Raw genomic sequence first — 26239 nt, forward strand, 5'->3', positions numbered from 1 at the left:
CCGACCCTGCCCCGCGCACCCCCACCCCTCCTTCCTCTTCCCCCTCCTTCCTCTTCCCCCTGTCCCCCTCCCCCTTGCTCCCCGCCCCTCCCTCCCTCCTTCCCGGGGGCCGCGGGCGGACGGTGGGCTCTGCCGTGGGGGTAGGGGATCAGCACGCTCCACCGCTTTTCCGTTTTATTTCCAATGTTTTTATTTTCCACTTTTTTCCCATTTTAATTTTCTTAAAAAAATATGAAGAAGCCCCTGCCCAGAGCCAGGGAGACGGAAGCCCCCGGCAAGGGTCCTGCGGGCTCGGGGATAGGGCCCCCCAGGTCCCTGCCCCTGGCGTGGCACTTCTTCACGGCATGGTGGCGGGGGGTGCGGATCTGGGTGAGGGGCGGGAATCTGGGCAGGGTCCTCCCCGGCGGGGGGGCAGGGGGCTCCATGGGGCACCAGGGGCTTGGTTTGGTGCCCCAACGCTGCCGCAGCCTGGGAGGGGCCGAGGGGGGGAGGGGGCTCCAAAATACCTGGACAGGTGCCCTCGCACACGCACAGACTGGCATGCACACACGCGTCTGCATGCACACACGTGCACATCTCCCACGGCTGCAGAAAGACAAAAGCCCCCCCCAGCGCACAGGACGAAGCCTGAGCTCTCCCGAGCATCGTGACCCACCGGCATGCAGCAAGCCCCCCTGCTACAGCCGTGCCCATGCCCGCCCTGGAGGTGACACATGCCCAGCCAATGCCATCGCATGGGGCTGTACCCCCCGACTCACCCACACGCTCCCGGGGACCCCAGCCCAGCCCGCGGCATGGGGTGGGGGACCGGGCTCCGCACCTACACCCCCGCTCAGCCGGGGTGGGAGCGCGGCCGTGCGGTGGCCGGTGGGGCTGGGCCCCCTGTGCCGGCTGTGCCCCGGGCAGGCTGTCCCTGGCCCCACTCCCGCGGCCCGGGGAGGTGCGGGGGTGACGGGAGGGTGATGCTCTGCCTCCAGCTCCGGTGCCCACCGCCCCTTCCCACAGCCATCAGCCGAAGTAGGGGTTGTCATGCTGGAAGTTGTAGTCGGGGCAGACCTTCTGGACCAGCTTGTAGTCGATGCTGAGGAAGGAGATGAAGATGCAGATGACCTTGAAGGGCTTGGCGCAGAGCCAGGCGGCGTGGCTCTGCGTGTGCTCGGTGAAGCACACCTTGGAGGGGTCGTAAAGGCAGGGCTTGTTCTTCCGTGCCCGGTTGGTCTTCTCGTACTCCACATGGCAGTTGAGGGCCTTGGCCGGGCGCCCTTCGGGCAGGGTGCTCTGCTGGGGGGGCGGGCGGGGGAGCGGTGGGGGGGCCGGCACCAGCACCTCAAAGCCCACCGCCTTGGAGGGGGGCACGATGCTGACCGAGACGTTGCCCAGGCTGGAGGAGTTGTGGCGGAAGTAGACACTGAAGGTCCCGTTGATGTGGTCGACGATCTTCCCCGTCACCAGCAGGCTGAACTTCAGTGTCTTGATGTTGAAGTAGAAGTCGCCCCAGCCGAAGATCTTCTTGGTGCGGCCAGACTTGAGTGTGGGCTTGCGCCGGGCACGGGGGCTCAGCAGCTCCCCGGCCGTCTGGTTCTTCTGCCAGTCCCAGGGGCTCCGGACGGCGCCCGAGGGTGTCCCTGCGCCCCGGGGGGGCTCGGCTGGAATCAGCCGCCTTGGGTCGAGCACCGGGGGCTTCAGGGTGCCATAGGGGACATCCTTGAGGAGGCCGGAGGTACCCAGCTCCAGGTACCCGAGGGTCTTGGCAATGTGGCTCCCAGCACACACCGTCTGGGGGGAAAGAGGGCAGAGACTGCACGAGCGTGCCTGCCATCCCCTTGCTCATCCTCCTGCCTACTGCCCCTCACGCATCCTCCTGCCTGTCCCCGTGCACCCTTTTGTGTCTGTGTACCCCTCCTGCACCCCTGCATCCCTTCTGTGCCCATGCATCCCTCCGGCACCATGAGCCCCTTCAGCACTAGGCCCCCCCAATCCACCATGCCCCCCAGCTGTGCCCAGAGCCAAGCGTGCCTGCACCCTGCCCGTGCCACCCCCAACCCCTGCTCAGCCCCGCACAGGCCTGTCCCAGACACCCCAGGAGCCAGGGCCGCTTCTCCAGCATCACCCACATCCCTGTGACGGGAAGAAGGAGGATGCTGGACAACCCATGACTGCCTGCCCCACCACAGCAGAGGCCTATTAAAATGCAGGGGGGGTCGGGGGCAGCAGCGTGTACAGAGAGGGGGAGGCATCAGAGCCCCGCGCTGCCTGCCAGGGAAGCCTAATTGCATTACCCAGCGCCTCTGATCTTGCAGCTGAAATTACAGAGACCCCTGCCAGGCTGCATGGCAGCTGCTCCGCCCTCCAGTATAATTGCACCAGGCGGACACAGCTGAAAAGTGGGGTGCATTGTGTGCGGGGGGGGGGGGCACACAAGGAATGAGCGGGGACCCCTTGCTCTGCCGGGAGTGTGGGTTGCTGGGGTCACTTACTGCATTCTGACGAGGGAGGCAATTTGCAGCAAAAGCAGAAAAGATGGGCAGTGGCGGGGACGAAAACACCAGACAGCTGCAAGGTCCCTGCACCAGCACGGGGACACCCCCTTGGCCGACACAGAGTCAGGAGCCCTTGGCAGGGGCTCTCACAGGGTGGGGAGAGGCAGCTGCTCTCCTGGTGGGGTAAACTGAGGCAGGGAATTGCAATGGACACCAGCTGCCTGGTCTCTCCAACCTGGGCGAGCTGCGAGGTGCTCATGGGCACCGGCACACCAGGGCCCTCTGGAGATGCAGCCAGCGCTGGGGTTTCACATGGCAGCTCCCAGCCACACCAGTCGAGAAAGGGACTCCGCACACCGAGGGGGCTGGGACCCACCTCCCCCCAGGCACCAGCTGGGACGGGACCACAGTGTCCCCTTCCTCAGGTTCCCCACAGCCATTGCTCTGCCCGTCCGGCTGCCGGGACCGACATCGTGCAGCTCAGCCGTGGTGAGCAGAGCCAGCTGGCACCTCTTCAGCCCTGGGACCCCATCTCTGACGTGTCCCATGTCCCTCCCTTGCCCGAGCCTGCCTGCCCCCCTGCTTCCACATCCCTCAGCCTGGCTGCTCCTGGCTCCGCACCCCGGTGCCCGGCGTGCCCCTGCCTGCCCTGCCAGCTGCTCCCGGCGTGCGGGATGCTGCTCCGTCAGCCCCAGCCTCGTCAATCACTGTCGCCCGCAAGCTGGCAGGTGCTCGGGCTGCTCTGGCAGTTTTGCTCTGGACGACCTGTTTCCCGAGGGGGACGCGGGGAGGAGGGGAGCGGGGAACGAGGGCGGCAAGCAGAGGCACCAGCTGGAAGGGCCTGGGGGGAGCAGGGGGGGCGTGCCCCCATAGGAAACAGGCATGCCTCAGCGCTGAGGCTGAGACAGTGGGGCTGGGGATGGCTCCTGCTTGTCATTGCTGGGGTCTCATCCTGGCACCAGCCACCCTGCAGCACTGTCAGAATGGCTCAACGCTGTTTTCCCCTCGGGGCGCAGTGCGCTTTTCCCATGTCCTCCCCATCAGAGAGGGCTGAGCCCACCCAGCCCCCTCCTCCACGGCCAGACGGGTCCTTGTGCGGCGATCAGTCTCTGCTGGGCACCCACCAGGGATGGAGCAGCACCGGGGGGGGGGCTGCCCCAGCCACAGGCCCCCGCACTTGCCCCGATCCTCTCCAGCTGCTGAGCTGGAGTCTCTGGCCAGGCTGCGCACTGCTGTCTCCAGGATCTATTGCCTTATCCCCCTAATGCTGCCTGTGCCGGGCTGAGCCTGTAAATCTGCTCTGGCATGTGCTCGCTCTCGCCCGTGCCGCACCGGTGGAGGAGGCAGCCCAGGCGGCTGCTGCCGGCACCGGCTGTTCTGCCCCATCTTGCCCCGGGAACTGGCTGGTCCAGGCAGGGCTGCCTGGCCCCGGGTCTATGGGCAGGGGAGGAGGATTTGTGGGGTGTCAGCCCAGCCCAGGGAGGGGGGGGGACAGGGGGCTGTGCAGTGCGAAGCTGCAGCTGAGCATCCCCGCAGCCCCGCTCCGGCCTGGCCGCCCCCCGGCTCCCTCACCAATCTCTCTTTGAGCGCGGCTGCTGCCTTCGCCCTTATCTATATTTCAACGCAGCTTCAAAGCCGGGTGCCTTCAACAGCCGAGAGAGGGAGCGAGCGCAGCAGGACGGCGAGATGGAGAGATAAATGGCGGAGGGGGAGAAGGGCAGCCCCTCAGCACCCCCCCTCCGGCCAGGAGAGCGGCGTTTTGGGGAGGGACACAGGACGGTGGCCCCAGTGAGACCAACCCAGCTGCACTCCATCATTAATCCCACTTGTACATATTCATCAGCTCGGGAGTCCCCTGCGTCCCACCGTGGGGAGGCAGTGGGCCTCCCTCACCACAAGAGGGGCACCGGTAACCCCGCAGCTGGAAGGGGAGCCCCCAAAACCTGCCTGCACCCACGGAGAGGGGACAGGGAGCAGTGCAGAGACTGCAGCCCATGGGGGAACACGCGTACACACTGCCCAAGCCCCCACGAGCCCAGGAAAGATTTCTGGAAGTTTCTCAGCTCTGCACTGCCTTCCCATCTCAGCTAGGGCTGAGAGCCAGGATGGCTGGTTCCCTCCAGCAGTGCTTCGTGAGCCACTGCAGTCCTCCACCCTCTGCCTCAGTTTCCCATTCACCCCCCCCCTTCCATGATCCCCTGCTAGTGGTGAGGGAGTGCAGTGGAGACGGGGATGCAATGGGAACGGGGCTGTGGTAGGGAATTGATGGAGACAGAGATGCAGTAGGGACAGGGAAGTGACAGGGACAGGCAGGCAGTGGGGAGGGGATGCAGTGGGAAACAGTGGGCATGGGCACGTCCCGGGGAAGGAGGTGCTGACACCAGCTCCCTGCATTCCTGAGGGCTGTGGGTCCCCAGGCCAGGCTTGTGCAGGAGGATGGGGCAGGGTGGGGACAGGGGCTGTGGGGCACAGACTGGGCACCAGCAGGGCAGGGCACTCCCAGGGGAAAGAGGTGCCTGTCCCTGCGGGGAGAGAGGTGCCCCCCAGCCCCTCAGGGTGAGGGGCCAGGCTGGCAGCCTCCCACCCGCCCCCAGGACCCTCCCCAGGAGCTGCTGGGGAGCGGGGGATGAAAGGGAATTGCAGAGCAGGGCAGCGGCTGCATGTGCAGCCAGGGCTATTGATTGCACGAGTGCAGTCCCAGACCGCGGGCAGCACGGGGGAGTCGGGGAGTCCCTCACTACCCACAGCCCTTGCTGCAGCCCCAGGAGGACGGCTTCCCCCGGCCAGCCGGGGGTCTCAGATCCTGCAGGCAAGGGGCTTGGTAGAGTGAGGCCACAGCAACTCTCTTTCGCGACGGTGCTGAGGGGAGACAAGGTCACCCCCCTGTACCCTGCCAGCCCTGTCGGCATTCAGGGCAGGACCCACTCGCACCTTGCGTTAAATATTAATGTTTCTGCTTGTGAGTGGTTGGGGTGCAGCATGCACACGTGCGCACGTGAACCTCTCGGACACACTTCACAGGTGTACGTGGGGGTCCCAGTGCCTCCTGGTCCTGCATGGGTGTGTGCAGAGCCCCCTCCCTCCCTGGCCACACCAGGATCTGTCCCTTGTGCCAGAGGAGGGCCATGCCTGGCTCCGTTCCATGCTGGGCTCTGGCTGTGATGCACCGTTCATGTGTGTTTGTCTGGTACGCTTGGTTTTTTACTGTTACACATGCATGTGCTGCTGCATCTGTGCGTTAACCCAAGACAATGGTATGTTTTTGCTGCTCTCGAGCCCCTTGTGCTCTTTTCTGTGCGTGTGTGTGCAGGGCTGCCATGCATCTGCAGGCACCCATGTCACTCTGCATGTGCACAAGCAGCCAGGCAAGGATTCAGGAAGGGCTGGGGGTGGCTGCGGAGGGACTAGGAAGGCTCTCGGTGCCGGCATCAATTTGGCTTGTCAGGACCAGCAGTGATGGCCACTCACATCCCATTTGCTGGCGGGGCCAAGCACCGTCAGCTGCTCCTCCGAGACCCACGGTCACCTTGGCGGAGGGGAGTGGATCAGCGCAGGGAGGGGCAGGGTGCCCCAGTGTGGGCTCTGATGAGCTCCCAGCACCCTGAGAACAGGGCCATGACTGATGGGGTACCATCTAAAGGCAAAACAGCCCCTGCCTGCGCCAGGAGCAGAGCAACCGTGACAACCCCCACCAAAGGCCCTGTCCCTACAGCCAGCCTGTCCCCCGTGCCCAGTCCCCCCACCTTGGTGGGGGTCGGTGGCAGAGCAGGTAACGATCTGCAGATCGGGGTCTCCAGCTCTCCCCATGGGCGCAGGGTCAAGCCGTTCTCTCCCCTGTCACCCTGCTGCCTTCGTTAGTGCAAGGAGATTAATTGGAGGTGGTGAGCGACAATCCCCGTGGGCCCGCTCCCCCCAGCGCAGCGCAGCCCAGGGCAGTGTGGCATTTCCAAAGGTTAGCAGCAAACAAGGTGCCTGTGACAGCTCCCATTTATCTCGCTGGCGCCGCGCGGGTGCTAATGCAGTGGCAGGGTGACGCGGTGCAGTGGTGGGCTCTGCTGGGCTGCAGGGAGGGACCCAAGCACGCGCCCGAGCGTGCTGAGATGTGCAACGCACGTCTGAACAACTGCGTGTGGGCGAGAGCACAGAGTGAGCTCTGAGTGTGCGTGCTCCCGTGTCGGTGTGCGAGCGTGCACACCGGCAGGTGCCAGCAGGTGTGCACCAAGATCACCCAGTGCCTGCCCAGCCCAGTGTGCACCTGCAGCATGCAGGTGAATGCAACAAATGCCTGCAGTTGCTCGTGTATGCACGCGCCGCTCTGTGTGCAGCTGAATGTGCATGAATGCCTTCACGTGTTCTGCCCATCTGTGTGGATATATGCAGGGTTACGCACGCACACATGAAGCAAGGTGGCTCTGCATGCGTGCCTTTGCAGGGGAGCCTCTGCTCCTCAGTGTTTGAGCACCCTGGGATGAACGCGGTGCTGTGCCTCCTGTGCACCTGCCCCAGTACGTGTCAGGGGTACAGCCATGCCTCTGCCTCTGCCTGTGCCTCTGCCCCGCTGGGTGCAAGCATGCCACTCCACCTCCGCAAGCGCAGATGAGGCTGGTGAGCGGCAGGCTGCTAATGAAAGTCCCCATGAGGCAAATCTGCGGTGGTGGCTCCTTGGTGCCAGGGCAATGAATTAACCTGCTGTTAGGGACACCTGGGCTGGGTCCAAGGTGCTGGTGGAGCTGGGAGGAGCCCAGGGGCTGCAGACCAGAAGTGCAAAGCGAGACCCAGCCTGGCTGTCCGTCCCTGCCGGGGGAGGCTGTGACCAAGAATGCTGCTCCTCTGGCGGCAAGGACTCAAGGGCAAAAGGACAGGGCTGCAGGAGGGGGAGTGGGGCAGGTGAGGGGGGCCCGGGGACAGCAGCGGTGCGCAGCCCAGTGGGGATTATAGGGGAGGGCTGCAGGCTGCTGGGCAGGCGTGGGGTGTCATGGGCAGGGGTTGCAGGAATGGGGTGCAGGACAGTTTCAGAAGGAAGGGCAGAGCCCCCCATCTCAGCCTCCCAAGGACAAGAGGAGAAACCCAGTCAGCTGTCCCCAGCAGCCACTCCCATGTCCCACTGACTCCCAGCTCAAAGATGCTTGAAAGCCCATCCCTGGCCAGCAGCTCCAGGGCCGAGGCACCGGGGGGGGGCTGGCTCTGCTCGGTGTCCCCCACCACCCTCGCCGGCACAGCCAGCATCGGCCCTGCCACACACGGCACACCGCCCCACATCTGTGCAGGCAGAGGCTCGCCCCACAGCGGGACACCCCACTGCCCACACACAGCCCATCCCCTCCTCACCTCACAGCTCTCCAGTGCCACTCAGCCCCCTCCTCCCGCCCCCCCCCCCCCCCCCCGCTCGCAGCCCGGAGCCCCCACCCAGCCACAGGCAGCAGCACCGGCTGCCCCACTCACCCCAGCACAATGGGCGGGATGGATGTGGTGGGGCGAAAGGGCATCGTGCTCCGGGGGATGCTGAACTTGCCCCAGTCCCAGGCACCGAGGGGTCGAGCAGGTGACAGACAGGGACAAGTCAGGACGCACTCATGCACAACCACCCTGCCACACACGCACACAGAGTCACGGTGACAGCCGGACAAATCCTGTCCTGGAGGCGAGCTCAGCGTGACCACCCAAAGGCCTCCTTGGTCTTTCCTCTGCTTCTTCTGTGCTGCCGCCACACCTGCCAGCAGTTTGCACGCACCCGAACGCAGCCCAGCGGGCAGGCGTCTGTAGAATCCCCAGCACCAGGACGGGCGAACCCAGCGACAGCGCATCCTCGGGGCAGGGGAGAGCCTGGATGAGCTCGCCGAAGCCAAATCCACCATCGGGTCATCACGGTGCCGCGGGGCTGCCGGAGCTGCCGGCACCCACCCTGCACGCACAGCCGGCGGCAGCGGCAGGACCTGCGGGAGCCGCACTGGGGCCCTGCTCCTGGTGACACCCCTGCCCGAAGCGACGCTCGTGCAAGGGCTGGTGTCACCTTGTGTGGGAGCACGACCTGCGTGGTGGGGCTGGGAGAAATCGGCTTCCCAGAGACGCGTTTGCCTTCACCCCCTAAACAGACACCTCACTCCTTGCAGACAGAAAAAATATGCAAATGCTGCGGCTTTATTAACGCGCTCGGCACGCGCTGGCTAATAAATATTTCATAGCCCGAGTAGGACTTTTTTTTTTTTCCTCCTTCTTTCTTTCGTTTTGGCTCCTTTTCCCTGTCACTCGTTTCCTGCCTTTTCTTTTCTCAGCCGTTGTTTTATTTATTTATTACTTTTAAGGGCTTCATGGTGAGACAGGAGCTAGTAGGTGGCTGGGGGGGGAGCAGGGAAAAATGTACATCCCCACTCTCTCCCCCCACGGGTGAAAAAGAAAAGTGCTGTTAAGAGCAAAGGAAAAAATATAATGGAAGGGAGGAGACAGCACCAGGCAAAGGATTCAGGGCTTGTGTGACTCATTGGACTCAAGGAAGAAAGGAGAATGAATGAGAAAATGAGGAGATAAACGGAGCGGGAAGGGGGAGAGGGGTATGCGGGCGGGTGTGCACAAGCCAGTGGCAAGGGGGCACGGGGGGCGGCGGGAGGGACGGCGACGCGTGGGCTGATGGGCTCGGAGAAAACCGAATCCTGCTCGCCCAGGCAGCGTGTGGCCAGTATTCCCCAGAGCCAGCCAGAGCCCAGCCTGCCTGAAACACCCGGCTTGGGACCAGGCACCGCGCGGGGACGGGACGGAAGGGGCTGGGGGTCACTGGGAAGAGGGGCTGCTCGCCAGCCAGCGCACCGCTGCACGCCCAGCACCAGCCACGGTGCCGGGGCTGTGGCTGCCTCGGCTGAGACCCTCGTGCTGCCACAGCACGGGAGGAGCCAGTGCTGGGCACAGGCAGGAGTGTGCAGACACGGGCAGCTCACACGGACGGCGTGTGGGGAAACGGAGGCAGAGCCGGCAGGGACTAGTCCCGGGTTGCTCCTGCATCCCTGGCAGCCAGGGATGCCCAGTCAGGACGCCCGTGTTCCCCCTCCTCGGCCCCTGTGGCTCTGCCTCAGTTTCCCCGCAGTGGAGCAGGCTGTGGGGCTCCCTCCACCCCTCCAGAGCTGCCCTGGTTCTTTGGAGGGCAAGGTCTTTCCAGGGGGTGCAGAGAGGGGGCAGCTTCCCTGAGGCCCCCCAAACCAGAGGGACCCCAGGCCCTCAGGGATGCAGCCCCCACCTTCTGCCCAGCTGCTTCTCCTTCCCCCCCCACCCCCCCCACCCCCTCGCCTCACCATTTCACTTTATTATTGCAATAAATGTAGCCATAAAAGTGGCAGGTAGCGGCGTGCGAGGAGATCGCTTCTCCTGAGCTATGGAAATGTAATTTCGAGTGTGCCCGGGAAATTTTATAAGATCGTATCAGGTGGGATCATAAATTGCATTTCCAGCCCCCGCCCTGTCCCCCCCCCGCCATGAGGCAGGGCCGGTGCGAAGGTCACCATGGAGAGGGGCAAACACGGGGCTGTTCCCTCAGTGGGGACCCTGTCCCCGTGCCCCCCCAGCACCGTGCCCCCCTGCTGCCCCCATCTCCCCCCCAGCACATTCCCAGGGCCAGCCAGGATTTATTCTCCCCAGGAAGAGAAGGAAAGAAGGAGCAGTGGCAGGGACACAGCTGTCCCCCGCATCCCCCCCCGGCAGCAGAGGCTGATTAAAACCCTCCGAGAGACCCAGGGGCACAGGGGACCCTCAAGGGCATCGCTGGGGCTGCAGCTCCTCTCAGGCTGCGCTGTCCTGGGGTCACAGGGGCTGTGCCCTGCCGCAGCCGGGCACCGGCTCCCACCAGGAGCAGGGGATGATGGGTCCCTGCAGCCCACCGTTCTCTGGGACCCCCCTCGCCACCCCCGGGGACTAGATTTGGCCCTGCTTTGCACACACCACCCTGCCCAGGCTCCCGGTCCCAAGCAGGTGCCAGGCAAAGCAATATAAAGCATCGTTCTGCCTACCAAGGAGCCGAGGACAGAGGCTCTGCTGCCCAGTGCTGAGGGGACAGGAGGAGCAATGAGAGGGTCTTTGCCCACCGTGACACCTGCCGGGACAGCCATGGGGGTCGGATGGGGTCTGTGCTGCCAGCAGCACTGGGCTGAGCAACCTGCCGTGCCCTGGGTGTACAGCAGTCAGCTCCTGTCCGAGCAACAGCGTCTGATGGGAATTTATTTGGGGAGGGGAAAATTAATCCCACCGTGAGTGCAGGGCCCTGCAGGCTCTTTGCAGCTGATCATTTCTGCAGGCTGGGCACTGATTTCCACAATGACTTTCCTTTTGCAACAGCGATCAGGAAAAAAGGCGGGGAGGGGGGAACACGGGCACAGGGACGTGATTATTTCTTTAGTAGCAATCCAAGCGGCTGGAGAGGAAGCTTCATCTTTCCTGGGCCATTTACCTTCAGCGCCCGAGCGCGAAGGCTGAGCCAGGCAGCTCTTCAGAGATGCTGGAGCTTGGCCAGGGCAGGCGGGGGCGGGGTGGGGGAGGCTTCGGCTGCCGGGGTCTCAGTGTGGCATTGCCCCACTGTTGGGCCACCAGCTGCCAGGACTTTGGCTCCCCGGGAGGAGGAGTTGTGGATGCAGGGAGGGGGGGGCAAAAGTCATTAATCTGGGAGTGTTAATTGGCATGGGTGTAATTAGCAGTGGGGCAGACGGGCACTCAGCTTAGGGCTGCTGCCGCAGAGGGAAGTGCCCGCTTTGCCAGCTGCCTCGCTGTCCCAGCTCGGGCCACCCCCTCCCAGTCCCCCTGCCAGCGCCCAGCAGAAAACTGGCAATTAAAAACAAGAGGGGGGGAAAAAGCAATAAAGCAAGCCCCAGATTTCAGCCAGAACAACACAGTGGAAGAGGAGTGGGTCTGGCCGGGGGGCACCCTTGGGTCCCCCCCCTCCCCAGACGCTGCTCCCCCCCCATCGGCGGGAGGCTGAGCTGCGCCACGCTCCAGGCTCCAGCCTTATTGAATCTCCCAGCTCAGGGTGCAAAGGGCACCACAGGGAAGAGTTATTAAAAAAAGGGAAATGAGTCGCTTGGAAACCTTCTTTCGGAATAACAGTGTGTGTTTGTTTGGCGATAGATTAGCTCAGCCATGCTGAGCACACAGCACCCGCTGCAACGACGGTCAGCTCGGGAGATCCGCAGGAACAGGGAGAGGGGGGATGCACAGAGCTGCTCCCCCAGTCCTGGTAGGTGCCATCCGGGCACCATCCTGCCGGGGCTGGTCCCTGCAGCTCTGCCGCTGGAGGGACCCCTGGCCGGACAGGGGCTTGCAGGGCTGTGCCACCACCCAAACCCCATTTCCCCTCTCCTGACCCCAAATGAGGTATACGTCTCTGAGCCATGAGAGGGTTAAATTCTCCCCATTAATGGGAGGGGGGGGGGTGTGTGAATAGGGGTGTCCTTGCACCAAAAGGGCTGCCAGCATCTGCTTAAGAGCAAAGCCATCTGTCAGCCAACAACCCAGTAGACGTGTGACAGCTCTTGGGTGACAGCAAGGGAAAAGGAATGAAGCGAGGTGAGTTTCCAGAGGCTGGCATCCCATGCCACCAGCCTCCTGCTGGCATGGCCACCAGCACTACAAGGCAGGATTTTCCTGGGAAGGGTTAATCCAGGAAGGAAAACCTGCCAGCAACACTCCAGGTGCTTCACAGACACCCGCTATCTCACCTCCCCACCTGCCAGGAAGGAGGGAAACCAAGGCACAGTGCCGGGGAGGCACGTTCCTGCAAAGGCACAGGCAGGCAGCAGGGCCAGAGCAGGAGTGAGGAAAGACCCACGGTGTCCCGGATCCAGCCCCTCTGCTGCGCTAAGCCACCGCACCCTGCTCTCCTCCCAGGCAGCCCGGCTGCACCCTGGTCGCACCCGCCTGCGCTGGGGCCAGCGGTATGCCACCCCCCTCCACCACTGGCTCTTGTTCAGCACCTGGTGCGGATCACGCCGTCACCTGGGCGTCAGGGGCCACGGGGCTAAGGCTGGCATCCACCTTCTGGGAAGGCCAGGATGTTGCTGGCCAGGAATTGCCTTTCCTCTCTGCAAAATTACAGCCGCCTTTTTGAGCCCAAGGACGGCTGCAGTAAGCACCCCGGAGCTATGCCCAGCCTGCCCCAGCTGTGGGTGTCTCCCATTGCTCCTGGGTGCACCTGGAGGGCTGGACAGGACCCAAACCAGCAGGAAGCCAGGCCAGCTCTACTCTGAGGGACCCCCAAGATTTAATGCTCGATGCACAGAAAAAATCTAATGCATAAACATAAACCAGCAGCCCGAGGAAGGCTGAGGCAGGGCGATCACCTGCGGGGAGCACTGTGCAGCATCTCTCCCACCTGCCCAAGCGCTGCCATCCCGAGCCCAGGCACAGGGAAGGAGAAAGCAAATCCCGGGCAGGAGCAGCCATGAAAGGTGAGGGGCCAGGGGGAGGTGATCTGCACACACACGGCGGAGACGGGCACCCGCTGAGCCCGGAGAGCTTGTCCATCCCAGCAGGGAGACGCACACCCCCCCCACACGAACACACACCCAGCAGGGACAATCAGCAAAGACACAGCGTGGCGGGGAGACACCCCGGGGGTCCGTCCTTCCTGCAGCAGGAACGCTCTCACAAACACACACCCAGGGGCGAACGCACCCGCTCTATGCCAGGTCTTGCCCGGGGGAGGCAGTCACATCTGCCTCTTCGCCCATCGCTCCCACTACAACCCCAGCCCTGGCGGGACGCAGCACTGGGGAGCTCAGGTCCAGTGCAGCAACTGGGGCCGGGGGGAGCCGGCGGGGCCCCCCCACCCGTCGGGCTGCCTCCCGTCCCCGGAGAGGGGCCGGGAAAGTTTCTCCCCAACAGGCCCAGAGGACTGAGGGGGCAGGAACAGCTCCATCTCCCTTCCCCTGCGACCCGGCTGGGCGCTGGCTGTGCGGGGCCCGGCCCTTCCTGCAACCTGTCCCCACGCCAGGAAGCCCACGGGCCACTGGCCTGTCCCGGCCCTGCACCACAGAGGGGTTGGGGCTCACTGCCCCTGCCAGCATCTCCCGGGGTCATTCCCCATGGACGCAGCAGGAGGCTGCTGCACCCGCCTGCCCACCCCGTGCCCTGGGACGGGCCCGATCCCCCCGGCCACGAGCCCCCACCTCACCCCCCACTGCTGCTGCCTGTGCGGGCAGGGAGGGGGACAGGGGCAGCGCCCTGCTCCCGATTTCATCAAAACAAAACCATTTGTCTTGAAGCAGCTCCAGCACCGACAGATGCTCTGCGTTAGATGGACACGGGGAGGGGGGGGGTCACGCAGAGCCACCCCCACACACAGACACACGCGCGCACACACACACACACACACATCTATCCATCCATATACATACAGAGGAGCGTGCCAGAGAGAGACAAGTTGCAAGAGCCTTCGCCTGGGGGGTAGGGTTGTGCGGGGGGGGGTCCCTGATGTGCATCCAATTCCCGAGAGGGAATTGACTCGTTTGATTTTATTCATGAAACACAGAAAGTAAAAATGGAGTGTCAGGAAATCAGATCTGCTGGGTGATGAGCCCGGCACCCCCGGCAGGGCTGGGGGGGCACAAATCCCCCCATTCATGACCATCGCAGATGCTGGTGCCAGATGCTGCTGTAGCCCCCAAACCCAGCAGCTCCCGCTGCGGGGGGGAAAGGCCTTGCTGGGCTCCAAGAGGAGGCGGCGGGGGGGGACACGCAGGGGTGAGTGGCCTTGGGAAGCATGTAGTATCTGGGACCGGGGCACATCATGGGGAGGGCTCTGCGGGTGGGGAGGGTGTCTCTGTATCTGCAGCCTCTCCTCAACCTCCACAGACAGGCAAAGGGGCAACAACAGACAAAGCCCCCCACCCGGCTCGGCAAGGCCAAGCCTGTCCCTGGGGTAAATGCGCGTGGCTGAGGGGCACCCTGGTGAGACGTGGGGACGGAGCTGGTGGGGAGATGCCCCCCTCGGCAAAGGGGAAGACCATGCCGGTGCTGGAGCTGAGCCCGCACCAAGTCAGAACAGAAATGAGGCATCACCTTTGCAGGTGGTTTCGGTGCTCACACCCTTGGCGGAGCCGGGGAAACCTCTGTCGCCCCAGCTCCACTCGGGCTGCAGCAGGGTCCCCCCGCGCTCCCCGGCACCGCCGGCCGGTGGGGGGGACTCACCCTGCCTCCCCCTGCTGCCGGCCCGTGCCCGCTGCTCCCGCCCGCAGGTACGATGCAGGTGTGGGGTGCGGGACAAGTGCACCCCACGGCGTGCAGGGGCCCCGGCGCCCCCCCCCCCCCCCGCAGAGCTCCCCCAGCAGAGGGCCCGACCCGCCCACGCGCGGCCGCCCCCATGCTCACGCGCGGCTCCGTCTCGCGCGTCTCGCTGCCCCCCCCCCCCACCTGCCCGGCGGCGCCCTCCGCGCTCTGCAAAGGGCGGGGGGGGGCTGCTCGCAACCGGGAGGTGCACAGGGGCTGCACCGGCGGCGGGACCCGCCGCTGCTCCCCCCGTCCCACGGGCCCCCGCCCCCAACTCCGCCCCATGTCCGAGCGCGGTGCCCTGCACCCCCCGCGCAGAGTCCGGGACAGCCCCGAGCCCTCTCCAACTTGGGGCGAGCAGGACACCCCCGCTGTGCAATCCCTGCCCCGTGCCCCCGCCATACAACTCTCCCATTCACCTCCCTGCAAACGCCCCCCCCCGTGATTGCACGACCCCCTCCTCAGGATTGCACAAGCCCCCCAATTGTCCGCTATCTCCGTGACTGCCCGAGCCCCCGCGCGATTGCACGACCTCCCCCCCGAATTCCACGTCTCCCCAGTAGCCGCACGTCCCCCCACCACTGCGCGACCCCCCCCCCGCTAGGACTGCACGCCCCCCGCGGAATGGCACGGACCCCCGGAATTGTACCACCCTCCCAATAATTGCACCACCCCCTCCTGGAACTGCAACCCCCGGTAATTGCACGCCCCCCCAGGAACCGCGCACCCCCCCGGCGGCAGGAGCAACTTTGCAGCCCGCGGGCGGGTGCGGCCGGGGCGCGCCCGGTTCCCCCGTACCTGCAGCAGCAGCCAGGGCCCGAGCAGGGGCAGGCGGCAGCGGAGCATCGCGGGGCTCCGCGGGGCTCCCGGGATGGAGGGAGCGCGGCAGGGCGGGCGGAGGAGGGAGGCGGCGGCGAGGGGAGGCAGGAAGAAAGTTGGAGACTTGCTGGGGCCGGGCGGCGCCTCCGCGGCGCCCCGCCAATCCCGGCCCGCCGCCCCCGCGGGGGGGCACCGGGCCGCGGGCGGCGGGCACCGGGCAGCGGGCGGGGGCGGCTCCGGGGGGCGCCCCGGGGACCCTGCACCCGGCCCCTGCCCGCACCCCGGGTCGTCTCCGGGCCAGCCCCGCGCCCGGGGAGGGGCCAAGGCCGGGGCTGCCCCTCTCGCAGGAGACCCCAGCACCCCGGGATGCCATCGGTCCTGCCCCCCCTCTCGCAGGAGACCCCAGCACCCCGGGATGCCATCGGTCCTGCCCCCCCTCTCCCAGGAGACCCCAGCACCCCGGGATGCCCAGGTTCTGCTCCTGTCCAGGGGGATGTGCTGGCACCTGGGGGGACGGTCCTGCCCATCTCCATCCTGCCCAGCTGCGCCTGGGGAGGGGAGAGGGTCCCCTGCTGCTGGTCCCCCCCAAAGACTCCAGCAGAGAAGGGGGACCACCCTACAGGAGGGTCTTTGGGGTGCAGCCCTCAGGCCCTGCACACACCAAGGGCACCCCTGCCTTGCACACCCTGGAGCATCCAGGCACCCCCACCTGCAGCACACACACCACGTCTCAGGCTGGACATGCGACCTGTGTCACCTGCATGTGCATGTGTGTGTGTGTACATGCACACACGTGTGCTCATCCCTCCAGCCTGGTGCTGGGCCCCTCTCAGAGGGGTCTGCCAGGTGTTCTCATGCCCCCCCCAGCTCAACAGGGATCCCTCCCCAGCACTATCACTTTATTGTTATTACTATTATTGTTACTGTTATTACTATTATTATCTACTCGCCTTCCCCGGGAAGCTGCCAGCAGGGGCTTTGGTATCAGCAGGGCTGGGGGCAAGCACAGGATGGGGGGGAGCATTGCAGAATCGCACGTACGTGTGGAGACAGAATGAATAAAAGGTAAAGAAGAAATAAGCAACGGAAAGGGAGAGGGAGAGAAATGAAGGGAAACGGGAGGGAAAGGGAAGGGAAAGGAGAGAGCAGCACTGACACGGAGGAGGGGGATCGAGGAGTCCTGGCACCACGGGGCTGCGGGGCCCCAGCCAGCCCCATGCCAGCCCTACACAATTCTCACACCAGCCCCACAGCAGCCCTGGGCAGCGCGGTGCCTGCCTGTGCCGGCACCTAGCCACAACACCGCCCCGGCAGGGGCATGTGGCACCTTGTGCTCAGGGTCCGCAGCCGGGGCGCAGCGGAGTCCTCACTCCAGGGAAGGTCCCTTCCGCCCGTCTCTTGCTGCTGCTACGGTGCCAGTGCTACCGCCTGGTGTGAGAGCCACTGCCAGCCCCACGGCCTGTGCTCCCCACTCCTGCTCGGCTCCCTGCTTCCCACGCTGGCAGGAGCCTCCATGCCCCTCTCCCTGCTCAGCCAGGATCCCACAACCATCCCCCCAGGGACCCAAGCCACTGGCTCCCCCCTGCAGTGCTTCATTTGCCCCGTTTGCCCCAGAAAGGATGGGGTAGCTGAACCCCAGCCAGGGGCGGTGCGGGGCCGACCTCTCTGGCACGGCCCGTGGGCCCTCCAGACCTGCTGCCCCTGCGCGGCCGGGGCCTCGCCCCACATCGCCAGAGCAAACTCCCGGGGGGGTCCCGGTGTCCCTGACGGTCTCACCAGGGAGCAAAGGGACACCAGGGTCTGCGAGAGGTTGAGGGGGCTCTGGGAAGACCCCTCCCACGCAATTAACAGCCCACCGGCCTAAGATCTGGGAGAGCAGAAGCATGGTGAGGGGAAAGAAGTGAAGGTTTAAAAAAATAAAAAAGATTGAAGGAAAAAGAAGAGAAAAAGCGGGGGGGGGGGGGAAGAGAGGGGAAGGGGAGGAAAAAAACCTCTAGAGGAGATATAAGAAACCGATAAGTGAACAAAGAGCCGGTATTGAAATAGATCTGAGGGCCGTGCCGCGCTCAGGCCGCGCTGGATCCCTTTGCAGAGGGGTTTGGGGCTTTTCAAAGGCAGCAGCCGCGTCCTCGGCTCGGCATCCACGGGAGGCCGGGGGGGCCGAGGGGGGCTGGTGCCAAGGTGGATGCTGGCAAGGAGGGTGCTGAGGGTTGACCCGCTCTGCCGAGCCGCAAGCTGGGGGTGCCACGGGGCCCCGCCGCGGCCCTGGTCTCCCCTCGCAACCCGCACCCGGCTCTGCTGCCGCAGCCCTGGCACACGCGTGGCCAGGGCAGGACGCGGCCGCTGGCCCGAGGGCCTGACAGCCGGAGCACAGGCCAGCACTCGCCCCCGGCCCGCTCAGCCCTCGCCCGCCGGGGCAGACGTGAGGCCCTGGCCGGCCGGCCCTGCCCTCCGGCCCCCTCCGCCGTCCAAGGGGTGCGGGCGGCCCCTCCCGAGCCCGCCCCCCCCCGCCCTCAGCACCCAGCGCTGCCCCGGCCGCCCCTGCCGGCCGCGGCCCAGCGCCCGGTGCCCGAGGCTGCCGGGGGGGAGTGGCCGGGGCGCGGAGCGGAGCGGCAGGGACACGCGAGCGGTCGCGGGGGGGCAGAGGCCGGGCAAGCGCCCCCCGCCCCCGGCCACCCCGCCCCCGGCGGGAGCCGTGCGGAGGGGGCCGCGCGCGGCGGCGGGGGCACGCGGGGGCAGGCGGGCTGCGCGTGCAGCCCCGCTCGGTTCTCGAGGGCGGCGGCGCCACCTGGTGGCGGCTTCCGGGGCGTCGCGCGCCGCCGGTGCCCGGGGCTCAGCGCCCGGTGGTCGGGGCTCAGCGCCCGGTGTCTTGGGCTCTCTCTGCTCCCCGCAGCGCAGGGGAAGGAGCCGGCGCCGAGGCCGCAGCAGCGCGGGGCCCCGGGGCGCTCAGCGGGGCGCCCCGCCCCGGGAGGTGCCGCCGGCCGCGGGGAGCAGTCGCGCACACGCGTGCGCGCACACGCGTCGCCCCAAGCGGCACAGCCGGAGAGCACCCGGGCAGCGCGACGCGCACGGGCACGCTCAGCTCTCCCTTCCCTTCCCTCCCTTCCAGGGTCCTACACGGAAAACCCTGTGCCTCCCCCCCTCCACGCACACCCAGGGCAACCCGGCGGAGCAAGAGGCCCCGATGGGATCCACCTGCCTGCGACACCCCTCCTCACTGCTCCCCGGGCCGCAACTGCCGCCACTGGGCTTCGAGGGCATCAGGGCCACGGCACGCGGTGACCCGGGGCCCGGCTGGCACCCGTGCCTGGGCTCACCCCCCCCGGCCACCTCCCCAGCATGTCCCTTCCCACCAACCAGCAGCCTGCTCTTCAGTTTTTAAAAATTTTATTTATAACAATATCTGTTTTGTTTAGTTGTAAAGTAATCCAGCAAAAATTATTAAAACATTTCCCCCCAATAAAAGGATGGGGTCGCCCCCCGCCCTCCCCCCCACATGCGTTTATTTACTTCTACTATAAAAGCTAGGTCATTTCCATGTTTTTGTGGTTTTTTTTTTCCTGTTAAAAAATGTGCATGTTGGAGAGTGGGCGAGGTGCAGGTGACAAGCCGGAGTGAGGGGCTGCAGGGCCAGGCCCGCCAGGGATGGGGACCCTCCGCACTGCCCTGGGGCTGGGGGCAGCGGTGGGGGCCTTCGTCCCTGTCCCCTGTAACAGTCGGGCAGAGCTGAAAATGGAGGGAGGGAGGGAGGGGATTGGTGGAGGAAAAGGGGGGGAGGGAGAGGAATGGAGGGCCAAGGGAGGTTTGCAGAGGCCACACTGCAGGAGAAGGGGGGACCCGGGGAGCAGCAGATCTGGGGGGGAAGGAAACAGGGCCCCCGGAGAGGGGAGCTGCAGGGGCCAGGGGGGCCAGAGCCAAGAGCTGGGGAGCATGCGGCCCCCGCTCTGCCTCCCTCCTGCCTGTGCCGTTGCTGCCTGTGCCCCACGTAGCAGTAACCCCGTGTCTCCTGTCAGCCCTGGCTGCAGCAGCCCCAGCGCGTTCTTCCTGGCACACCGACTGTGGCACCGTCCCTGCTCCGAAACGCTGGCTTGTCCCGCGGGTGGGAGGAGGAGGGAGGGGGGGCCCAATGTAAAGAGATTTAAAATAAACCAAAGCCGGATTTGGCAATGAGAGGCGCTGAGGCCTGGTACCGGGGAATATACAGGTAATAATACTGCTCACATAGAAAAGTAATAATCCTTCATTTGTACATTTATACAGTGGCTCTTGGCTTCCCCGGCCCCCGCCCGCCTCCTGCAATGGGTGTCTGTGCCAGGCCCGGGCACTGTGGCCCGGCGGCCCTTCGCCCCCGTCCTGCCCCTATGCCAGGGGGTCCGCCAGGTCATCGTCCACGCCCCGCGACAGCAGCTCCCGCTTCTCGTCCGTGCTAGCCAGCGAGTTGCGGCTGTTGTGGGCGCCCATATACAGCGTGGCGTAGACGGGGTTGGTGAAGTTGGTGGGCTGAGAAGAGGCGGGAGCAGGTAGGAGGGGGCACGGACACCTCCTTCCCCAGCAGAGCAGTCCCGAGGCATCTCTTGCCCCAGGGTGCCTCGGCAAGAGCCTGCACCAGCCATGACCTCCTCCCCGTACAGCACCACTGACCCTGTGGCTGCCACCGTCCCTCCCCACAGCCTCCACCCCCAAAGCCTTTGCAGCCCCTTGGGAGCCCCCCAGCCTCCTCTGCACAGAAAGCAGCCCCAGGGAGCCCTGACACTGCTGCAGCAACATGCCCCCCGCCTTGGCACGTGTCCCCTCTGCATCCCCTGCTTCGGGCTCGACCCTGCGCAGCCGACGGCCCCTCCATGCCATGGTGGCCCCGCTCCTCACCTTGTCAGGGTCCAGGGCGAAGTCCGCATCCAGCAGCTCCCCCACGTCATCATCAGGCTCCCCCTCATACATTTTGTAGGTGGGGTTCCCAATCTCCACGTTCATGGCACCATTCGTCATCCGCTGGTGCTGGAAGCCCTTGGCGCTGAGGAAGGTGTGAGACGGGGGTCAGCGCCAGCAACATGGAGTGCAGCAAACGGGGCCCCCACCCCACCAGTGGTCCTGCTTGTTTGTCCCACACAATCGAGGCTTTCAAGCTATGCAAGGAAGGTTTCCGTCCTGCCAAGGTAATGCTCTCTCCCAGCCCCCAACAGCCTGGACTCACCCTTTAATCCTCCACTTGTACCAGACAAAAGCCACCACCGTGAGGAGGATGAGCAGCAGCAGGATGGGGATGACAATAGATGCTGTTCCTGTGGGACGAGAGGTGCAGGTACAGTCAGAGTGTGCATGGGGGCCGGTGCCTGCGTGCCCCGAGCCCCAGGCAGCAGTGGGTCCAGCAGCCTGGGCTGGCCCTGCCCCACGGCAAAGGACCTGTCCCCTCTCCACCTGAGAACGGGGTTCAGGAGTTGCACAGGGCACTGGGCAATCCTGGCTTCACAGGCAAAGATGTGCCCCTGACCCCCCCCCCCGGTTTGGTGCCGGGCCTCACAGTGCCCCCCCGGGGCAGGACTGCCCCATACATACGGTTGCTCTGCTGCTCGCTGACGATGAAGTCCTCGCAGCGCGTCCCAGTCATCCCCGCCGGGCACCTGAGAGCGCAGGGAGAGCACCGGGGTTAGCAGGGGCAGGACAGCATGCGGGGAGGTGGAGGGAGACGTGGGGCACAGACCTGGGGGTCGGGGGGAGGGGGGCACACAAATCGGGGTCTGTCAGTCATGTGCCCCCTCTGCTTGGGCGGGCAAGTAGCCCGCCCGTAGCCCCCCACCACCACCCCCCAAACCCCCAGCTGTGCTTACAGGCACTCAGGCAGCTGTGTCTTGTCGCTGATGGAGCAGGTACCGCCGTGCAGGCAGTAATTGTCGCAGGTCAGGCAGCTGGGCGCTATCTTGCCATCTGGGCAGCTGTGGGTCAGAAAGGATCAGGCACATGTGTACCCCCAGCCTGCCCCCTGCCCCCCCACCCAGCACCAGGGACTCTGCTCGCTGGAGGCTGTTAGCTCATCCCTCTGGCACGGCTCACAGCTGTGCCACACTGACGGCTGCTGGAACATCAGGATGGGCTTAGGGGAGAGGCACCTCCATTGCCTCCTCCCAGGGTACCAACGTCTCCCAGATTTCTTAGCTGCCCTGAATTACTGACCCAACATCTCTCAGCTGTGGCCGATCCCCAGTGATTGGAGGACAGCTTTTTTCTTGGGTCCTTGTGCCCACCATCCCCTCTTCCTCCCTCAAGTTCAATGTCCCCGGAACCTACATGCAGGAGACTTCTCCGCTCTGCTTGTTGATGCTGCACTTGCCCTCCTGGCACCGGGAGCACTTGTTGTCCTGGCACTGGGTGCCCTCGAACTGCGGAGGGCAGCGGCACTGCTTGGCGCCAGTGGCTGTCATCTGGCAGACGCCCTCGTTCTCACAGTAGTCGAAGCACTGCCCTGCAGGGGACAGTCGGGTCAGGGTGGGCAGCTCCAGGCCAGCCCCTTGGACCACCAGCCCCTCTGCAGGGCTGCTCACAGCCCCGGTCCCCCACGGAGCACCACATCACCCTGGGCCCCAGAGAGCATCCCCCAAAAGAGGGGAACCTGGGAGTCCAACCTCTCAGGTGCTGTCCCCAGAGGTCCCCAAAGAGCATCCCCCAGAAGGGGGGGACCCAGCAGTCTGACCTCCCAGGCGGTGTCCCCAGCAACCCTCGCCACGGGCAGGCAGCACTCACGGTACTGGCAGCGGTCCCCAATGAAGGTGGGCAGGCAGCGGCAGTTGGGCTGGTTGCCCTGGTTGACGGTGCAGCTGCCATTGTTCAGGCAGTAGTCGGTGCACACTTGCTGGTTGCACCGGGGCCCCGTGAAGCCGGTGGGGCAGCGGCAGGTTGGCATGCCTGAGAACAAGAGCCATTAGCATGCTCCCCACCCATCTGTTTGCCTGCCCAGGACCAGCCCCGACCCCCAGGCTCGCCCCCAGCAGCCTCACCCGATGGGGAGGCGGCGCACGTGCCCCCATTCTGGCAGTAGTCCCAGCACTGGTCGATCTGGCACTTCTCCCCGTTGTAGCGCGGCTGGCAGCGGCACTTGGCCTGCTTGCGGGCATTGAGGAAGCAGCTGCCGCCGTTCAGGCAGACCAGGTCGCAGGTGTCGGTGGTGGGCACTGGGAGGGAGGGATGGAGGTGAGCGGGACCACGCCGGGCAGGACCCCCCTCCTCCTCCTCCTCCAGACCACCTACCGACAGGGGAGACGGTGGGCGAGGGAATGACCACGCAGGTGCCATTGTCCAGGCGCTTGCCGTTGGGGCAGGTGCAGACGGGGCCGCTGGGGCTGAGCAGACAGAGCCATTCGCACTTCTTGCGGTCGCAAGGGTTGGTCACTGCCGAGAGGGGAGGGGATGACACGGGGTGAGGATGGTGGGGTGACCCACAGCCCTCCTGGCAAACAACTACTCCCCAACAGCTTTAGGACATCCCCTACGGCCCCACAGCTGCCCAAGCCCTGTGCCCGTCCCCTAACGCCCTGGGGTCGCCAGCTGACAGCTTGCCATTGCAGCTGGCCTCCCCCCAGTCCACCTCCCTCCCCACTAACCCCCCCCTGCTCTGCCCATCCAGATGCCCCCCACTTTGGGCAGGGAAGCTGGGTGGCTGAGTCCCCTCTTGCCCCAAGCTCTGCCAGCACTCCCCTCACCCTCTGGCACCCCGCATCAGGGATCAGGCCTCGGGCACCTCCCTCCCACCCTGGGAGCAGGGCGGGGGTCCCAGGCCTGGCACGCACCCTCTGGTTGCTTGTACTGGTGGTAGAGCACAACGTCGGTGGCATGGTTGAGGCCAGATGTCAGGTTGGTGACAGCCTTGTGCCCAAACTTGTGGATCTTGAAGATGCGGTTGTTGATGTAGGTGACACCGTAGATGTAGTCCTCAAAGATGTCAATGCTGAAAGGATGGCTCAGCCCTGGGGAAGCGAAGAGGGAACATGTGCAGGCAGAGGCAGCACGGCTGGCTGCTCGCTGCCTTGGGCAGGGCTGATTAGGGGTTTTGGATGGATTTGAGGCTAGGGTCTCCCACCCTGTATGAGGGGGACGGTGTTGGGGGGACAGCAGTGCCAGCAGGCTCTGGTCCTGCTGTGGAGCATCTAACGAGGAAAACCTGCCCTCACTGCCATCTGCTGAGCATCCCTGGCTCAGCGCTGGGGTCTGCTCTGCAGCACGACCCAGGCCAGGGGCCTCGGGGAGCCGGGGGGCTGGGCTGTGCTGGACATCGCCCCCGGGCAGGACCCTCTCCTCCCTGCCGCTCCAGCGGGTCTCGGGTGCTGCTCACCCTTCTTGTTGTCAATGGCCACGACGGGGTCGGTGCCGTTGAGCCGGATGCTGCCGATGACGGAGAGCTTGGCATCAGCCCAGTACAGCCGCTCGTTGTGGTAGTCCACAGCCAGACCTGAGGGAGCACACACCCCCCCGGTGAGGTACGGGCCCCCAGCGCACCCCGAGCCCCTCCTGGCCACGTGGCTAGCAGAGCAGCCCCCCTGCTGCCCCTACACACTCCTGCCATGGGGCTCAGAGCTCTCAGGCCAAGCCTCCCCAACATGAGCGGGTTGTACGTCCCTCTTGCCAAGGCTTTTGGCACCCCTCATGTCCCCCCTGGCACCCATCTTTGTTCACCTGTTGGCCACTGGATGTTGTCCTGCACCAGGGTCTCGCGCAGCGTCCCGTCCATAGCGGCTGTCTCAATCTTGGGGTGATTGCCCCAGTCTGACCAGTACATCGTGCTGCAAAGGACACGGGAGGTCATTCCCAGCAGGGGAGGAAGGAGGGAAAGAGCAGGATGGTCTGATGCCCCATTGACAGACAAACCCTCCCGCGTTCTCCCCGCAGTGTCCTAGAGTCACTGGCGTGACCCCAATGGGGCAGCTTACTCCAAGGCACAGCAACTCGAGCTGACACAGAGAGTGACGCTGGGGCACAGGGAGCTTCCACCATGGATGGGCTTGGTGGTGAGAGGAGCTGGGGTGAGGGCTGGGCAGAAGGAAGGGAGAAAGGGCTCTCACCCCCTAAGCGGGTCGACTACGATGGCGTGGGGCTCATCGATCATGCCTGAGATCAGTGTCTTGCGATTCTCGCCTTTCATCTGTGCCACCTCAATGACATCCCGCCCCGAGTCTGTCCAGTAGATGTTCCCAGCAACCCAGTCAATGGCAATTCCCCGTGGCATCTTCAGCCCTGAGATCTGGGAAGGGCAGAAAAGGGGGAGAGGTGAGGGCAGGAGACGCTGGCAGCCCAGCCTTGGTGCCTTCCACCATGCCCCCGACAGAGCTCACATTCAGGTGGGTGACACCGCCGTCAATCTGGCGCCGGTTGCGGTTGGAGGCGGTGGAGGCAGCAGAAGAGGCAGGCAGCTCTCGGTATGAGATCCTGCCCGTGTGCCAGTTGGTCCAGTAAATCTTGTTGCCCTTGACGTAGATGTCCATGGCGTCGATGCGCACGTTCTCGTCACCCTGGAAGGCTGGCTCGTAGGCCGAGTTGGGGTTGAAGGGGTACATGCTCCGGATCTTGTTGTCGTCCGCGATGTAGAGGATTTGGTGCTCGGAGCCTGCAGAGGAGGAGCTGTTGGTGTGGGCTGGGCCGGGAACAGGGGATCAGCCCAGCTCCACAGTGGGGCAGGGGACGGGGTCGCTGGGAGCTTGGCACCCCCTTGGGGCTTGCTCTGCCAGAGAAGGACAGACTGACGGCACCGGCAGAGCCTGGCACCTGCTCTCGGCAGTGCCAGAAGGAAGGGTGGGCAGAGGTGCAGGGGGAGGAAGAGGAGCAGGAAGGGAAGAGCGGCTGGGTCCTGCAGGGCGGCACGGGCACGCACAGGATCTGTGCACACCCCCATTCCCTCCTGACCTTCTGCCTTGCACATGTTGTCCGTCTTCATGAAGTTCTTGGCGCAGCTGCAGACGTGGGAGCCCTTGGTGTTGTTGCACAGCTGGGAGCAGGTCCCAAAGCGCAAGCACTCGTTGATGTCTGGGCAGCAGGAGATGGGAATCAGGGGGGAGACCAGGAGGGTGCCCCCACGCACACGGCCAGGGCCGGCCTCTCTCTGGGGGCTGGTCTGCGCTATCCAGGGCTCAGAGACCCCCATCTCTCCCCATTCCCTATGTTTGTGCTCCAAGGACACCATTTCTGATGCCCCAGCCACTCCACAGGCGTGAAGACACATCTTACTGGCAAAAAGCAACTGTAAAACCGATGGCCCGACCCCGAGCCCCCTCTGGCACCAGCGGGAAGTACCTTGGCAGGAATTCTTGTCTGGCACCTTCTGGAAGCCTCTGCGGCACTTGCAGTATGTGGTGGACTGCGACTGAATGCACTGGGCCTCGTCTCCACACATGGTGGTGTTGGTCATGCAGTCGTATGACTTGTGGTCTGGGGTGGGACACACTGTCAGCACTTGTGCCTTCACGGCTTCCCCGGTATCCACCCTCGGCCCCCCCAACACCCCAGCTCCCCACCCACCGTGGGAGCAGGACTCCTCGTCAGAGCCATCTCCACAGTCATCAAAGAAGTTGCAGCGGAGGTTGGCACTGATGCACTTCTTGTTCTCGCACAGGAACTCGTTCTTGTCCTGGCTGCAGCTCTTGGGCTTGGCCGTGGGTGACTCTGCAGGAGCACAGGCAGCAGCTGTGACGCTCTGTCCCCGGGCACCCAGCCCCGCGGGAGCC

The 26239-nt window shown here is 65.0% G+C and overlaps 2 protein-coding genes across 5 annotated transcripts in view; both read right to left on the bottom strand.

The window, feature by feature from the left end:
• Positions 1-193: 193 nt before the first annotated feature.
• Positions 194-15645, bottom strand: NXPH4 (neurexophilin 4). The gene is made up of 2 exons (XM_072847279.1): positions 15516-15645; positions 194-1776 (listed from the first exon to the last, which is right to left on the bottom strand). Exons 1-2 carry the CDS (start codon positions 15561-15563, stop codon positions 1009-1011), a joined length of 816 nt encoding a protein of 271 aa, XP_072703380.1. The 5' UTR covers positions 15564-15645; the 3' UTR covers positions 194-1008.
• A 3332-nt stretch (positions 15646-18977) lies between these two features.
• LRP1 (LDL receptor related protein 1) overlaps positions 18978-26239 on the bottom strand; it is a 93111-nt gene continuing 85849 nt past the window's right edge. For 3 of the 4 annotated variants that reach the window (XM_072847425.1, XM_072847424.1, XM_072847423.1), the window contains 17 exons: positions 26034-26177; positions 25809-25943; positions 25422-25541; positions 24854-25125; positions 24584-24762; positions 24198-24304; positions 23857-23973; positions 23315-23491; positions 22776-22916; positions 22526-22699; positions 22272-22433; positions 21819-21993; positions 21362-21466; positions 21090-21154; positions 20728-20815; positions 20403-20547; positions 18978-20036 (listed from right to left, as the gene is read on the bottom strand). In XM_072847425.1, the coding sequence (XP_072703526.1) occupies positions 19896-20036; positions 20403-20547; positions 20728-20815; positions 21090-21154; positions 21362-21466; positions 21819-21993; positions 22272-22433; positions 22526-22699; positions 22776-22916; positions 23315-23491; positions 23857-23973; positions 24198-24304; positions 24584-24762; positions 24854-25125; positions 25422-25541; positions 25809-25943; positions 26034-26177 (2447 nt within the window). In that variant the 3' untranslated portion in view covers positions 18978-19895. Of the gene's footprint in view, positions 20037-20402; positions 20548-20727; positions 20816-21089; positions 21155-21361; positions 21467-21818; positions 21994-22271; positions 22434-22525; positions 22700-22775; positions 22917-23314; positions 23492-23856; positions 23974-24197; positions 24305-24583; positions 24763-24853; positions 25126-25421; positions 25542-25808; positions 25944-26033; positions 26178-26239 lie in introns of those variants that run through there. The other variant, XR_012039796.1, reaches the window with a different exon arrangement.

The sequence above is a fragment of the Ciconia boyciana genome, chromosome 27, assembly GCF_034638445.1.
Source record: "Ciconia boyciana chromosome 27, ASM3463844v1, whole genome shotgun sequence".
NCBI classification, from domain to species: Eukaryota; Metazoa; Chordata; class Aves; order Ciconiiformes; family Ciconiidae; genus Ciconia; species Ciconia boyciana.

Excerpts from the sequence above, each read along its gene's own strand:
- NXPH4 (XM_072847279.1), bottom strand. The coding sequence starts at position 15,563 with ATGCTCCGCTGCCGCCTGCCCCTGCTCGGGCCCTGGCTGCTGCTGCAG. Across the intron at positions 1,777-15,515 it reads GGCCCTGGCTGCTGCTGCAG|ACGGTGTGTGCTGGGAGCCA; the intron begins GTACGGGGGAAC and ends CTTTCCCCCCAG.